Consider the following 14,405-nt stretch of genomic DNA (forward strand, 5'->3'; position numbering starts at 1 on the left):
CAGGGTGACCAGGAGGTGGGCCCAAAATGGCCATTCTGATCACGTGAGATCTTTGAGAGCCCACAATGGCAGCCTTCATATTGGTCCTAACTGGGTTAGGACAGTCTAGGCCCCTGGACTATCCTTCTCGCTTCCTGGGGGGCAAAGCTTTGGGTAAGTTCCATTGACCAACTAGAATGATTGGTCACCTAACCCTTTTACCATTGCCCGCTTCGGTGATTTATGGGCTGGTTTTTGGCCAACCCTCTTCAGAAGTAGTATTTGGGCTATGCCTAGGCCTTCTCTCTTGCTGCCTTGCTTCTGGGACATAAGAGTGAGTTTTCCTGTGCGTCTGGCTGTTTTTAAAGCTCTCACTTGGTGAAACCCGAGTGGCTCGTCATATCCAGGTTTGCGTTGTTTGCATCTGCAAGTCCCTTACTGGCTTCTGAACACTCCTGCTGACTCCCCACATCGGCTGAGTAGAGCCCACCACTGTGGAACTGTTTTCTGGGTTGTTTACAGTGGCATTCTGTCAGGATCATCTGCTTTGCAGTCGGCCACTGCTGTTGTCAGGAGGGATTAAGTGTAAGGGGTTTGTTGCGACTTCAACCCACCAGCCCTTCAGCTTAGGACGGTAAAGGATGCATTCCGCTGTTGTCCCTGTACGCAGATCATTTACCGCTATTCTACCTTCATCTTTTTTCATGGAGTCCCTGGAGGCAGTCTTTGCGGGTTCCTACATCTTCCTGTGGTGCTCTTTGCCAAAATCTGCAATGGGTTGAGGGTCGATGTCCAGGTAAAAGTCCTTGTTCCTTTCCTCGGTCTCTGGAATCGTCGCTGGCTGGGGGTGCAAGTCCCTTGGGACCGATTCCTGAAAACCACATACGTCAAAGTGCAGTTTACTAACCTGGTTGTTTGTGCTGCTGAACCCATTTCTGTCGGATGTACTGGTGAGTACTTGACTCCAAATAACGGCCTTCCCCAGGTTGTAAAGTTATCTACCCAAAACCCCTTTTCCTCCCTGGTAACAGACTGCTCTTCACCATCCTACTTGCCAAAAAGGAAATTCTAACTGAATCCTAGGGGCAAAATCCAGTCATAAAAAGTTGTTTTCCATTCTTAAGGAATTGGAAGGTAAAAAAGCTTGGGTAGCTTATTCCCAAAGAGTGATAGTTGGTGTTTGTTAGGGAGAATTTTCATTTGTGCTAATTCCCTTCAACATTAGAGACCCCCAGCTCTTTTGCTGGATTTAGGGCTTTTTAATTTTAACTCCCGAGTGAGTGTGACCTTTTTCTCACTCTCTCGTGTTTTTCACTGATTTAGATTTTGTGTATTCACTGTTTTTGGAGTGACAAACTCCATAGGCATCTGCTTTTTGCATGGCGACACACAGCTCCTTCAGTGCAGTGTCACTCAGAAATTCTTTTGGTTTCTCCAAAGGTTTAAATACCGTTTTCTTGGGTGAATTGCAGTTCCCAAGAATAGTAAAGTGAAATTGACTTTACTTACCCTTTTCTCTTTGTAGGTCCAGACCACAACATCGTATGTGGAGTGCTGGGGGGTTACTTGGTATCCTCTTATCCTACTGTCGCATGTAACATTTTTTGTTACCCTCACTACTTTAAATGGCTGGTGGCAGTGGTTAACTTTTTCCTACCATTGTGCTTTTCTACTGCAGGCTGAATGAACCATCTGCAGTAAAGCATCCATGGGTGACCATTTTGTCTAAATGGCCCCTGTCGTCTTTTTTTGCCTTTTTCGGTTTGTGAGGTCTTTCTTGGGTTTTACTCTGTGCGTTGAGATAGGTTTGAGCCCTTAGTTTGTTCTGCCTTACGTGGGCTACAGCCCTGAAGGCCGCCCCTGGCTCCAGTGTATCTGGAAGGACAGGATGTGAGGGAAGGACCCGAAACTCCTCTGTCCTTTGTCTCTAGGATTGCCTGAAAAAAACCAGTCCTGATTGGCCAGCTGGCTGTCGTTAAAGGATAGCTATCCTGCTGTGTGATTGATAGCCTAGGCTGTGCATGAATAGGAAATCTTGCTTAAAAGGCGAGGTTCTTGTAACTACAGGCAAAGTCGACCACTGGAAGAAGCATCACTGGAAGAAACATCCGAAGATGAAATCGTGAAGAGAAGCCCGCTGCAACCTCCTGGACCTCATTTTGCCCGGTGAAGCCCTGCTACTGTGCTGACATCCTTTTTCACCTTGACAGGGAAGCTCTGACGGAACGAATTCTCCCCTTGGGTTAATGAGACCACCTAACCCTGAGACAAACTCCACTTTGGTGCAATCTCCGACTTGCTGTGCCTCTCTTTTGCTGCAGAAGCCCAATGCCGGGGGTCCAGTGTCCATAGTCGAGTACAACATCTGCCGGGGGAATGAATCCAGCCAAAAACTCCAGGAACCTCCTAAGGACCTTCCAGAAGCAGGAAATCCTGATCCAGAGTCCCCTCACCAGCGTGTAACATTGAGGGAGCAAGGAAAGTCCAACCGGTGTCCAGCGTTCTGCATCAGTGCTGTTTGCGAAGCGCTGAAACGAAGAAACCCTGTAGCTGCCGATGACCATCCCGAGTACTGCCGCAGACGTCCTCCCTCTTGTCCCCACGACTGAGGTTCAGGAACCAGGGTCGTCTTGGCTTTAGCAAGACAAAATCCGGCTGGACTCCTTTCTTCTAACCAGAGGTACTTTTTCAGGCTTCGTGTTACTTGCCTTCTTGCCTTTCGTGCTGTCTTACTTGAGATTCGCACTTGCTTACTTTCTGGGTTGATTTCAACTCCGATTGCACAGGCATAACTGCTTGTGTTCCTACAAGTGATTTTTAACTCTGTAACTTTGTGCAAGACATTTATCCAAGAAGTGCATCAGATCTATAGACTTTGTCCAAAAGACTGGCTGTCCTGGCTCCCTAAAGGCACTCTCCTAAAGCCATTGACTTTGATATTGCTTGTCCCTCATAGGTTGTAGCTTGTTGTATACTGTTACTGCTGGGAAAGGCTTATGTAGACTTCATTGGAGGATTCAGTTGTCCTCACCTTATCTGAGTAGTTCTAACCAAACTTTTTTACTTCCCTTAACACACCCTTTCTGCAAATCAGAAGTTACAAAAGTATTGGTGTGTTATATAAATGCAAATACTATCCTTGTGATTGAAGTCCCCTGAGGGTGTAGGAGAAGTGTATGAAGCATATCCAAAGATTACCCACTAGCTTTAATAATTCTGAAAAGTAATATCAAAGTTTACTTGAATTGTTATGATCAATGTGATCAATGGCCTTATTAAAGAATGCTTATTTAAAACTGATGTTCAATACATAATTATTTGTAACTGAAAACTTGAGTATAAGTGTTACTTGGTTACTTGTATTGACTGATTTCATCTGTACAGCTCACATTTACCCCTCTTGAGCGATAGGCCAGGTTGCTCAGTCGCACTACCAACTTGTGTAGTGCAGACCTATACCAAAAGGTGGGTTACCTAATACCAACCAGATGTCTTGTGTAGTCTCACACAGTGTGACTGCATCAATTATTACCCAACACTGTCTGAACATTCAGATGGAATTTGCCAGAAAAATAGAACATCAAAATTCGTCAAAATGGCATGGCGGGGGCCGCCTCTCTCTCGCTCTCCCACTCGCTCTCTCCTCCTCATCTGAGCAAAGTAACCACAGGGATACTAACATTTCTCTACCGATTAACTTTCAGGCGATCTCTGAGAGTGAAATCATGGAGATTGTGTCAAGTCTTAAGCTGACTTCTTTCTTGTAAGCATGACTTCTGCCCAGCGATTTATAGTTAAGAGTACCATCGACTGTCTTGCACCACTAATTAACAACATTGCTCATTCTTCCTTTGCAACCGCCTCTGTTCCTATGTGCTAGTTTTGGGTCCCTCCACTCTTTAAAAAAAAAATGCTTGATCCTGAGGTTGCCAGGAATGGCCAGACTATTACCCACGTTCTGTTAAGGATCCTGGACAAGACTACTTACTGGCAGCTTCAGCGACATATATTGTCATCTTGGCCAATCGTCAGTCTAGTTTCAGGGCAAGGTATGGTGCCACGATTGCCCTACTTGATCTCTGGGCTAATTTGGTGGAGATCATTGATAAGGGCAGGACCGCCATGCTAATGCTTCTCAACCTCTCTGCAGCAATTAATCTTGTGGACCTCTTTGCTTCTGGAAAGGTTGACTAAGCTTATTAACTGCTACGACTCTGCATCAGCTTGGATATGGTCTTTTTTTGGGCACATGGCGTTCAAGAGCTTGAGTTTAAGGCATTACCAGTTTCACTTCTTTGTGGTGTCCATCGGGGGTCATATCTATCCCCATCACTTTTTAACATTTATACCCATCCATTCTTTGATGTGTTGGACAGTGTTGGTGTGACATATACCAACTATGCCGACGACATGCAGGTGATCTTTGAGCAGGCTGGCAACTATGATCTCGATTCATCTATGATGAATAAAACCTACTCGCTAGTACAGGCATGAATGGCTATGAATTCCCCTGTGCTCAATGATGGTAAAACTGAGCTGCTCATTGTCCGAACATCCCAACGTCTGAACAAGCTAGATGAGACCTGGTCGGTTTAAGATCGCTGACGATTTCATACCCGTTGTAGACACTTGGGTTTGACTCCAACCTCTCCATGAAAAAACATGTAGCACAATTACGATCAATCTGCTTGTATACCATCATGCTGATCAAGCAGATTAGACCATATGATCTACTAATAATCTGACTTTCTTGGCTGGTGCCCTTGTCCACTCAAAAATTGACTTGCAACAGCTTGTTGTCGGGCTCCTTGAAAGCTAATCTTTAACACCTTGCAGGTTATACAAAATGGTGCAAAAAGAGTGGTCTGTAGACTAGGCAGGATGGATCATGTCATGGAAGTTGTAAGGGTGTGGAAGGAGGATAATGACACACAGTGGCATTGTTGTGGTTATAGAGTTTTACTTTGGTCAAAATAAGAGGAAAATCCAAACAGTCCCTAACACTAAGAGGGGTTTCCTTGCCTCAACTAAATACATAAAGGATTCAGTCAGGATGACCGTCTAAAGCAAATAGTTCACCATCTTGTGTTAAAACCTATTTCCTTACCCATACGCTCTTAACTAAGGGAAAACAAGGATCTTTTTACTCAAGAGTGACTATGTCTCCCTTTCTTATGGACTAAGGCTTTGTGTTCACCTCCTGGTGACGAGACGTGTTTGCCAGATTGCAAATAACAAAGGTTCTAACAGTTCTCTGTCAATGGTAGGCTCTGAAAAGAAATCCCTTCAAGTTACTTGGGGCTGTTTAGTTGTAGTTTGTGTGATGGGGCATTGTGTTTCCCGCTGTGTAGCTGGTGGACCGTGTGTAATGATGAAACATTCAGTTTCTCACCCACTGGAAAGAGGCTCGTGGTGTGGTGCTTCAATTCCCTCTCTGTCTGTAGTCCTTGGGTCTGTTGGGTCTGATTATGCCTAATCTGGGCCTGAATGGGGGTGATTGGGGACTCCCATTGCCTAGCCAAAACAGGTGGTTAAGAATTCATCCCCACAAAGTGGGGTGATTCTGTTGCATTTTGTTGATGGTACTTGTACTTAAATACCCCCATAAATCGTCCAGAATGAATAAGGAGTAATCCCTCCTGCCCCCTGCCCCAGGTGTGATTGGTAGATCTGATGCTACGTTGTTTCTGGTCAACTAAAATAGACCACATACTAACCTCCTTCTAGTGGAGACTCAACATGGACCCCTTCATACTCCCAATCGACCCAACACAAATGTTCCAGTGCCCACCAAGTAATGCTGCTTTGGCCTGCCTGCTGTGCACATTAGAGCTGGCACTAACCTTCTGGTGCTCGGTCCATGCATTCAGACTCCAAGTCCCGTGTGGCTTCTGGGAGGGCATCCTGTTCACCCACTGATGGACTTGAGAACTCCTGAGCTCCTTGTTTGGGAGGCTTTTCCACATCCTTATGTTGAGGGGTGTGAAGAGACCCATCGTAAGGGAGTCAACAGTGTGTCCACCAAGTGGGAACAAAACAATCTTAATGGGTATTGCAGCAGAAGAGTTCATCTTTACAGGAGGGGATGGGCTGGCACCAATGCGCACACACATACACACACCCCACCACACCCCTACCCCCCCCCCACACACACACCACCCCACACACACACACACCACCCCCCACACACCCCCGTCCCCCCACACACCCCCGTCCCCCCCACACACCCCTCCCCGTCCCCCCACACACCCCCTCCCCCACACACTCCCCGTCCCCCCATCCCCGTCCCCCCACCCCCCAGTCCCCCCACCCCCCAGTCCCCCCATCCCCCAGTCCCCCCACACCCCAGTCCCCACACACACCCCAGTCCCCACACACACCCCAGTCCCCACACACACACTCCAACCCCACACACACTCCAACCCCACACACACTCCAACCCCACACACACTCCAACCACACACACACCACACACACACACACCACCACACACCCCCAACACACAAACACACACCCCCTTCAAAAAACAGTAACGCAAATACCAGCAAACATATACCATCGAAGTAACCCTGGAGAAAAACAGAGGGCCTGCGTAGGTGCCAGTTCGCACCTAGAAACAGATGGAAACAATGCAACCACAAGGTGTACCTGTAACACCATTACTTCCCATGTCAGAGTGAGCTGCAGTGAATTATTATACTAAGGTTATAATAAATCACTGTTGCTTTCCAAAACTTCACTTTCTAGTCTAGAAACCCTGGAGGCCCCGGGGGCGACCAGGGAAAAATGTGAGGGTGAAGAGGGGAGGCTGTGTTTTGTTTTTTGTTTTTTTGTTTTGTTTTTGAGTGCTGATGTTCCTTGCTGCCAAGGCTAATGTTCTGACAGAAGAGGTTTGTGGTGTGGTAAGTGGAATATGAAATCATGTTGATTACATTTTTAGGAACCAGCTATCTAACTCACAATTATCGTGGAAATTGTTTTCAGTCGAATGTTATAGTAGGTCTTCTAATAAATGTAATGATATTTATGCTGATTTTATGAATCTTTAACTGTAAAATAAAACAACCATATGATATGAAAATGGGTGGGAGCAGGGCTTAAAAATGTTACTAACCCAATGGCTACCAAACTAGGTACATCGGGCTAAAAATAAAAAGCTCCCCTGCACTGATAGCCATATGGACCTAGTAAGCCCTGCATACCAGCAAAAGGGTTGCAGTGACTGGGGCCTTGAACGCCTCATCTACTCACAAAAGAAGTTGATAAACAATAGACGCCAGCGCAAGACAGGTCCCAGAAATGTAGGGAGGCAGAACCCCAACAATGAAATTCTGCTGCAACAGCACCCTCTAAATTCCCCATCCCATCAGTGAGAAATGGAAGTGCTCTCTACTCTTACCTTTCTAATGCAGAATGCTCGTCTCTTCTCATGGCAGGACGTCAACAAGCGCCTCTCGCTTCCCGCTGACATCCGTCTACCTGAAGGCTACCTGGAAAAACTTGCTCTCAGTAGCCCGCCCTTCGACAAGCCACTCAGCCGCCGACTCCGCCGCGTCTCCCTGGTCAGTGCGTTTTCTTCTACATCCATCCTGTTTTCTTTGATGTGGGAGGGAGTATTCCCTCCGATTGTGATGGACACATTGAAGTTGAATAGCTTTTTCCTGATACTACCTATAAGCTCTCATGTCTGTACCACCCCCTCTACACCCCATAAACACCTAAAGCCTCATTGTGACATCTTCCCATTGAAGGATTTACCAAACCTAGCTGCAGGCTATCTCGTGAGTCACCATTTTGAGAATTCTCCGTTTGGATGCTACATTGGGCCTGCTTTTTGACCCAGAAATGCCTGCATGCCAGAGGACACAGCAGGTTGATTGTTTTGGCAGGGCACTTCTACACTTGTGTATCCGGGTGCCGTGGGGCGTTGTGCTCTGCATTTGGAGGAAATAAAGCTGTATTGCTTTTGTGTCAAAGGGGTGAGATTCCACTTACTGTTGGATTTATACACCTTTTCTTGGAGATGTATGGTTAAAATGTGCTATTGTTACTATATCAGAAAACAGGAGTAGCGACTTAATAGCTTTTATCCAGCTATTAATCCTGTTTCAATACCTTACTTGAAATGTTTTGGAAAGAGGGAGCTTTTAAGAGTGACAGTAAAGCAAATGCAATAGAAATGTCAAATCCTGAATCTACTGGACTTCACAATCTCTCCTAAACGAGCATTGGCAAAGCCACCAGTGTTTGGTTGTGGGATAGGCAATTTTCGGGCACTGCCATAACGGTACTTTGAGGTCCTGAGAAGACCACAGCTGAAGAATCATGTCACTGCTGGGCATATGATAGCAGTGACAGCAGTGTCTAGCAAATGCCTTTCTAATAACTATACACAAGCTAAAACTGTTGACTTTGTCAATGCTTGTTTTGAACTGATCTAAATCAAGTGGCTGAATGCACTTTGGTCATTTTTATTATACCAGTAGCCCATTTACAGCTGCAATGAAGCCACAAATTGTCAGTAAAATGCTTAAACTGGCAGCCCAAAATGTGTTGTTGCTGCCTGATGGAGTTAGTTCAAAGAGATCCCAGGAGGATGTGTTTTGGGCAAGGAGGTGCAGATAGGAGGGTATGAATGATCCTACGGATTAGAATTTCCAAGGGTAGGTAATGGGTGGGTAACCACCCTCGCATGTCCTCTCCCTTATAGCTGTACTCTGCAATAGTTTTGACTTGGAGGTGGCGCGTAAGTGCCACCTAATAGCCAAAACTAAAAAGGAAAGCTTCGATGTATGGTGAATGCATTGCTTGCCGTTAATAATCACTTACTTTTTATCTTCCATTTCCAGTCGGAGATTGGATTCGGCAAACTGGAGACGTACGTGAAGCTGGATAAGCTGGGCGAGGTATGTTCATGAACATATTGAGAGCAACATATGGGCATCAGCAATATGGATTGCGGGGTGGAGTAAAGTAATAGGGTAGCGATCGGGGCATTGTCCTGTCTCACCCTAGCTCCATTCGAAGTGGAGCACTAGCCATTTTTGAAATTCCAAAATGACAGGCAACCCACCTTCCATCGAAAAAAGTCTTTTATTGGACATTTGTATAGTGCCTTTTACCATTGGTATGATTCCAAAGATCTGTCAGTGGAGAGAGTAGTGTAGTAAAAAGTGCTTGGGTACACTACTTGTGTGCAGCCAGGGCAGATTAAGTGGCGTGTAAATGCATTCTAGTGCTAGGTGTGGTGCATTGGTTGTGAGAGATCAGTAGAATGTGTGCAGCAAGGTCAATTGGACTTGGACGGCGGTGGAGTTTGTGCCTGGGATTATGTGTGCAGCTAGGCCAAATTAATCGAGTGGGTATAGCTTCATTCTATTGTTTGTTGGTGCAGAGGAAAGAGTTGGCATATTGTTTTGTTTGAGTATGTGTGTGGATTTGAGGGGGACCCTGTTCCTGACAAGCTTCCATTGCCTGTCTGAGGATGGTATGTCTCTTTGGGGTTCGGGGCTATTAGGCTGAGGTCCTCTGTCTTCTTGGGTCTGCAATTGCTTAATGGTTTTATCTGTTAGACGACGACAGCCAGATCTAGCCCATATCATGTTGTTTAGATATAGGTTCTAGAGAGGCTCTCGGTCAGTAGTTCTGCTCAAAGATTTCCAGATGTTATGTTGACTCATACTGCACACTGCTACCACGCAGGGGCAGTCTCCAGGCGCTCATGCGGCTCAACAAGAAAAAGGACGGGCCGATTAATGAATTTAAAGGGACAGCATAGGTCCAGAGCCAGGAGAAACTGGCGTATGCGTGTGTTGGGTTGCAGATGGGCTGTTTGCGTGGCTTGTTGTATCCGTAAGGGAGAGGCCCAATGCCTGGGTTGTTTGTTGTATGTGACTGTTATGTTGTGTGTTTGTGTTTTTTATGTGTACATTGGCTGGCATTTAAGGGTTATGCACACTGGCTTGTTGTGTCCGTAGGGGTATGGTCCAGTGCCTGGGTTTGTTGTTGTATGCGAATGTTAGTTATGTTGGATGTGTGTAGTTTGGCTAGCCCATGGGGGTGTGTGTATAGTACAAGGGATGTGTGGGGGGGTTAGTACATTTGGTAATCTCAAATGTACTAACCCCACAGAATTTCCAACAGGAAGGGGAGAATACTGTAGTAACCGCACAATGTATGCCACGCTGAACAAACACAGCATTACATGATTAACTGATGGAGCAGAAAGTGCTTCTCAGCAACAGTCCGAATTAGAGCCTTGACAGTAACCCCAAAAATATCCAGACACTTGCTATATTTACATTTCGTAAACAAAGGGCGCTGACTTCTTTGGATTGGGCAGCAGCCTTGTCCATGCCACTCCACTGACTAGATGGGCTATTTCCTCGTCAGATTACTCCACCAATAAATAAGTGCATCCTAATTGGTTAGGAGTTGTTGCAAATGGCGTTGACACATAAAAGCAATTGTTTCCTGCCTTGCAACTAATAATGTTTTCTAGTAATTTAAGATTTTTGATTACAAGTCGCCATAACGGCGCATGGCTATTTCATATTAGTGGGCACATTGCCACAGGGTCACGTGAAAAGGGGCTTTGTAGGTGGTGAGTTGGTGCTGTGTCTGTGTCTATATTGGGAGGAGGTGCTTCGTATATTTAATGGGGCAACTGCCTATTGCTTATATGTCTAAAGATGTTTTTGGAACCAGCACCTGTCAAACTAGCTAGATGTCATCTTGTCAAGTTGAGAGTTGGTTGTAAATTCATATTTTCTTTTGTGATTTTTCTTGAAGCGCGACTAATACGATTAGAGATGGCTGTTCATGTTATGTGTGGAGCCCAATGTGTGTGATTATGTAATGTTAAATTGATTCAATACATCTTTGAAGATTAAATAGCATTAAACATAAGCAATGTATTTGTTTTCATGAAATGTAGACGCTGGTTCACATTCGGCTACAAATCCAGATTTTTCTTCACCCGATATAGATTTCTCATTATGTCTGCACTGACACTCGTGGGTTAAAAGGATACAAAACTGCATATGTTATGCTGGATAAATACAAACATTTGGCAAGTTGGGGGAAACGCAGAAAAAAACGCAGTAAAGAAAAGTGTGGCTGTCAGAAAAATGTGAACGTTGACATTTGTCAGAATCTGGACGCTCAGAGTTCAATAAAAGCCAAGAGGTGGTTGGTCTCAGAATTTTAAGGGTGAACTTCTGTTGTCTCTTCGTAGAGTATCCGTGACTGCTTTGCTGCTCAGATGTCAGTTTGTGGTGTTTGGACTTTGGAAGTATGAAGAAGTTATGGAAACTCTACATCCTTGAACATGTTCCAAAAATGTGTTCTAGCATATCCTAGCTTGATTTGCCGTCTTTTCCAGGCAGAACAATGTTTTTGCAAGCATTTTAGTGTATGTAAAATAGCATCCCCATAAAGCAAACCGTTCGTAAAAAAATAAATATTTTTTTTTTTTTACAAAAACACAGCAACCGTCTGCATATTCCTACTTTTTAGAGGATTGTTTGGTGCATGAGGGGCTCATCGTGATTTGGAAGAAACTGGCCCTTTTTTCTTGGTGGTTGCCCCATATTCAGAACTTGACAGGATGGATAGTTTATCTCGACCACAGTTTTCCATCTACCCCCGGTGCCCGTGGGGTTCTGACCGGCCCTATAGTGGAGCCTGACTTGCCCAACTCTTCGACCTGCGCTCGCATTCACCCACGTGTCTCAGGCATATGTAAGAATGGATGGGGATGGCCGTGGGGGCTAATTCTGTTTATCGTGTTCTTTTTGGTTCATGGACGTTTGAATGACTCTCATGCCATCTTGAGGCTGAATTTAGAACAGCCTTTTAAAACTGCGGAAATGGGTTGTTGGCCTACAGTAAGTTCTACAGAACTCGCAGCTAAAGCAACTTATTTCCGCTTGACGTAGATGGCGGTGCTGGCGCAGAATTTTGCCCTTTTTAATTACATTTTCTTTGGAGAGGGGTGTCCGTGCTTTTGGCACCCTGCGGTCAACTGCAGTTTCTATTTCAATGTCAGAATGTCACTCATTGCTTCCAATGCTGTGGGCGTATTAAAGCTATGAAAGGATGCATTTCTGACACTTTGCCCCCCCATAGGCCAGCGTCGCACTAGGAAGTAGAAGCCAGCTCAACTGGACCCCCTTTATAGTTGTAGGGTTAGGCCAGACAGAGCCTAACACCACCTGAGTCAGTACTGCCAGAAAGCCTCAGTATGTTCTTTGGCGCTTCTGCCCTAGCGCTGCCGGAAATGTAAAGGAAGACGTTGGTGTCATTCGGAATGGGGAAATTGTGTATTACAGGAACCTTGGAGTCACACAGCAGATTGTGCCCCCTTTTTAGTCCTATGTGTTTATGGACATTTGGATATCCACAGGGATTTAATGAAGAGGCAGCCAGAAGTGCACTCAAAGAAGTAGACGAATGTACCAGTTGGCAAAACATTGCCAATACTTCAATATAAGCAGCTTCATGAATTGCAGAAGCATCTAGCGGGCAAAGACGGCCTTCTCATCTAGGAGTCTATTTCGACTCGCATCTAACCTTTCTGAGGCATGTCTTACCTTAAATCCTCATGTGCCTACTTTATCAGCCTATTATGGCAGTTTCGTCCATATCTGTATGAGCACAATCGTGCATTAATTGCCGTAGCCATTGTCAACTCGAAGTTGGACTATTGTAATAGCCTTTTAGTAGACACCTCAAAATCCAATATTGGAAAGTTACAGATGTCTCAAAATGGAGCTGTCCAAATGGAGCTGTCCGTGCAGTACGCAGGCTTAGCTGTCACTCTAAGATTTCAGAGTCTCACAGGAAGCTACATTGGCTTCCTGTCCAGCAGCGGATACAATTAAAGGGATCTGTTCTTTAAATGTCTTTTAGGCCAAGCTCCTCTATATCTTCAAGTGTCCATGAAGCCCCCATTGGGTGCACCCTACGCTCCAATAATAATCTGACGCTCTTCCGACCTTCGTGTTGCGTTTAAACAAGTTTGGCGGCACAGGCTTTAATGCCTGGGCACCTACCATTTGGAATTCATTGCCTTTTGGAGCTACGAGCATGTGATTCAATAACTCGATTTAAGAAACCACTTAAAACGCTGCTGTTTGACAGGGGGATAGATTAATCTAGATCACTTTTTTCTCCTATTATGGACTCGCCTCTGCTTCCACTATTTTTGTTTTACGCTGTCTTGTGTGCGCCCTGAGGCCTTTGTGCGTGTGACGCAACATGGGAAAAATATAGATAGGTGAATGGGGTGTTCCACGTATGCAGCACCGCTCTGGGCTATGCTCTGCCGAGGGCAATGCCGTTCTTTCCATACTTGTTATACTTGGCTGTGTTGGACAATCCGTGTCCCAGGTTGACCAATGAGCTCGACGGAGCACCCATTGATTGCCTTAAGAAGGCAGTCAGAGAGTGTGTGTCACGGGTACAGGGTGCCGGGGGGGAGGTCGTTGGCCATAGTTACAGGGCCATTCCGACTATCCCTTATGATTGCAAGATTGTTTTGGGAAATGGTCACAGAAATTGAATGGAAAATAATTCTGCCAAGACTGTAGGAATATAGTTACAACAAAATCATTTTCATAGTGTTATTGCACCGGCTATGCAAAATATATAGTGCATACCAAAGTAGTCTGGTAAAGGGGTCACTTGAAAAGGTGCTTGCTTTACTAAACGTATTTAAGGGCACCCTTTCTGAACACAGCACTGAAGTCTGCGACGGATGGCAGTTCATTGCACAAATGAAATGGATTTAATTTCCGACCAGTGAGTTGTGGATACTTGAATAAGACGGTGTCCGGTAATAGTACCCCCACACAAATTGTTGCCATACATATAGTCGCCGGGAAAAGGCTGTGGCGACATATGTATGGTGACCATTTGTGAGGGGAGCAGGGCTGTCCCCTGCTCGCCTTATGGTGGGGGATTTTTTTTAAACTGGTGCGTCTCCCGCAGGTTCACAGTCATAATGGCACCGCAAACCACAGCCCTTTTGCAGCGTCTTTTTTGCCACACAGCCTTTTTGCGTGGACATTATCACATGGAATCAATAATGAAATGCTACTAACAGAGGTTGGTGAGTCGAGTGAAAAAAGAAATATCACTGACGGAAAAAGTAAGAGGTGCTATGGCAAAAAGATGGCAATCTACAGGATGCGTCACAACACAATCAATCACTGGCCAGCAGTTTGGGCTTTTGCATAGGCACGGGAAAGGCACTTGTCAGGCAGAGCCGCAGTGGTATTAACTGATCATTGATGGTAGCAGGTGCAAAATGGTACTTAAACCTGTGAATCTATTAGCGGTGCCTGGCAAATGCCTAATACTTGTACACAAACCAAAACTGTTGGCTTTGACAATACTTGTTTTTAATAAGAATTTCGTGAAGG

The 14,405-nt window shown here is 45.3% G+C and overlaps 1 protein-coding gene across 5 annotated transcripts in view; it reads left to right on the forward strand.

Moving 5' to 3' along the window:
* The window catches only part of LOC138569439 (cyclin-dependent kinase 16-like), a 381,119-nt gene that overhangs the window by 142,208 nt on the left and 224,506 nt on the right, over positions 1-14,405 (forward strand). For all 5 annotated transcript variants that reach the window (XM_069647411.1, XM_069647410.1, XM_069647413.1 and 2 more), the window contains 2 exons: positions 7,416-7,541; positions 8,829-8,885. In XM_069647411.1, the coding sequence (XP_069503512.1) occupies positions 7,416-7,541; positions 8,829-8,885 (183 nt within the window). The remainder of the gene's footprint in view (positions 1-7,415; positions 7,542-8,828; positions 8,886-14,405) is intronic.

Source organism: Ambystoma mexicanum, chromosome 2q, assembly GCF_040938575.1.
Source record: "Ambystoma mexicanum isolate Mex_15411 chromosome 2q, UKY_AmexF1_1, whole genome shotgun sequence".
NCBI classification, from domain to species: domain Eukaryota; kingdom Metazoa; phylum Chordata; class Amphibia; order Caudata; family Ambystomatidae; genus Ambystoma; species Ambystoma mexicanum.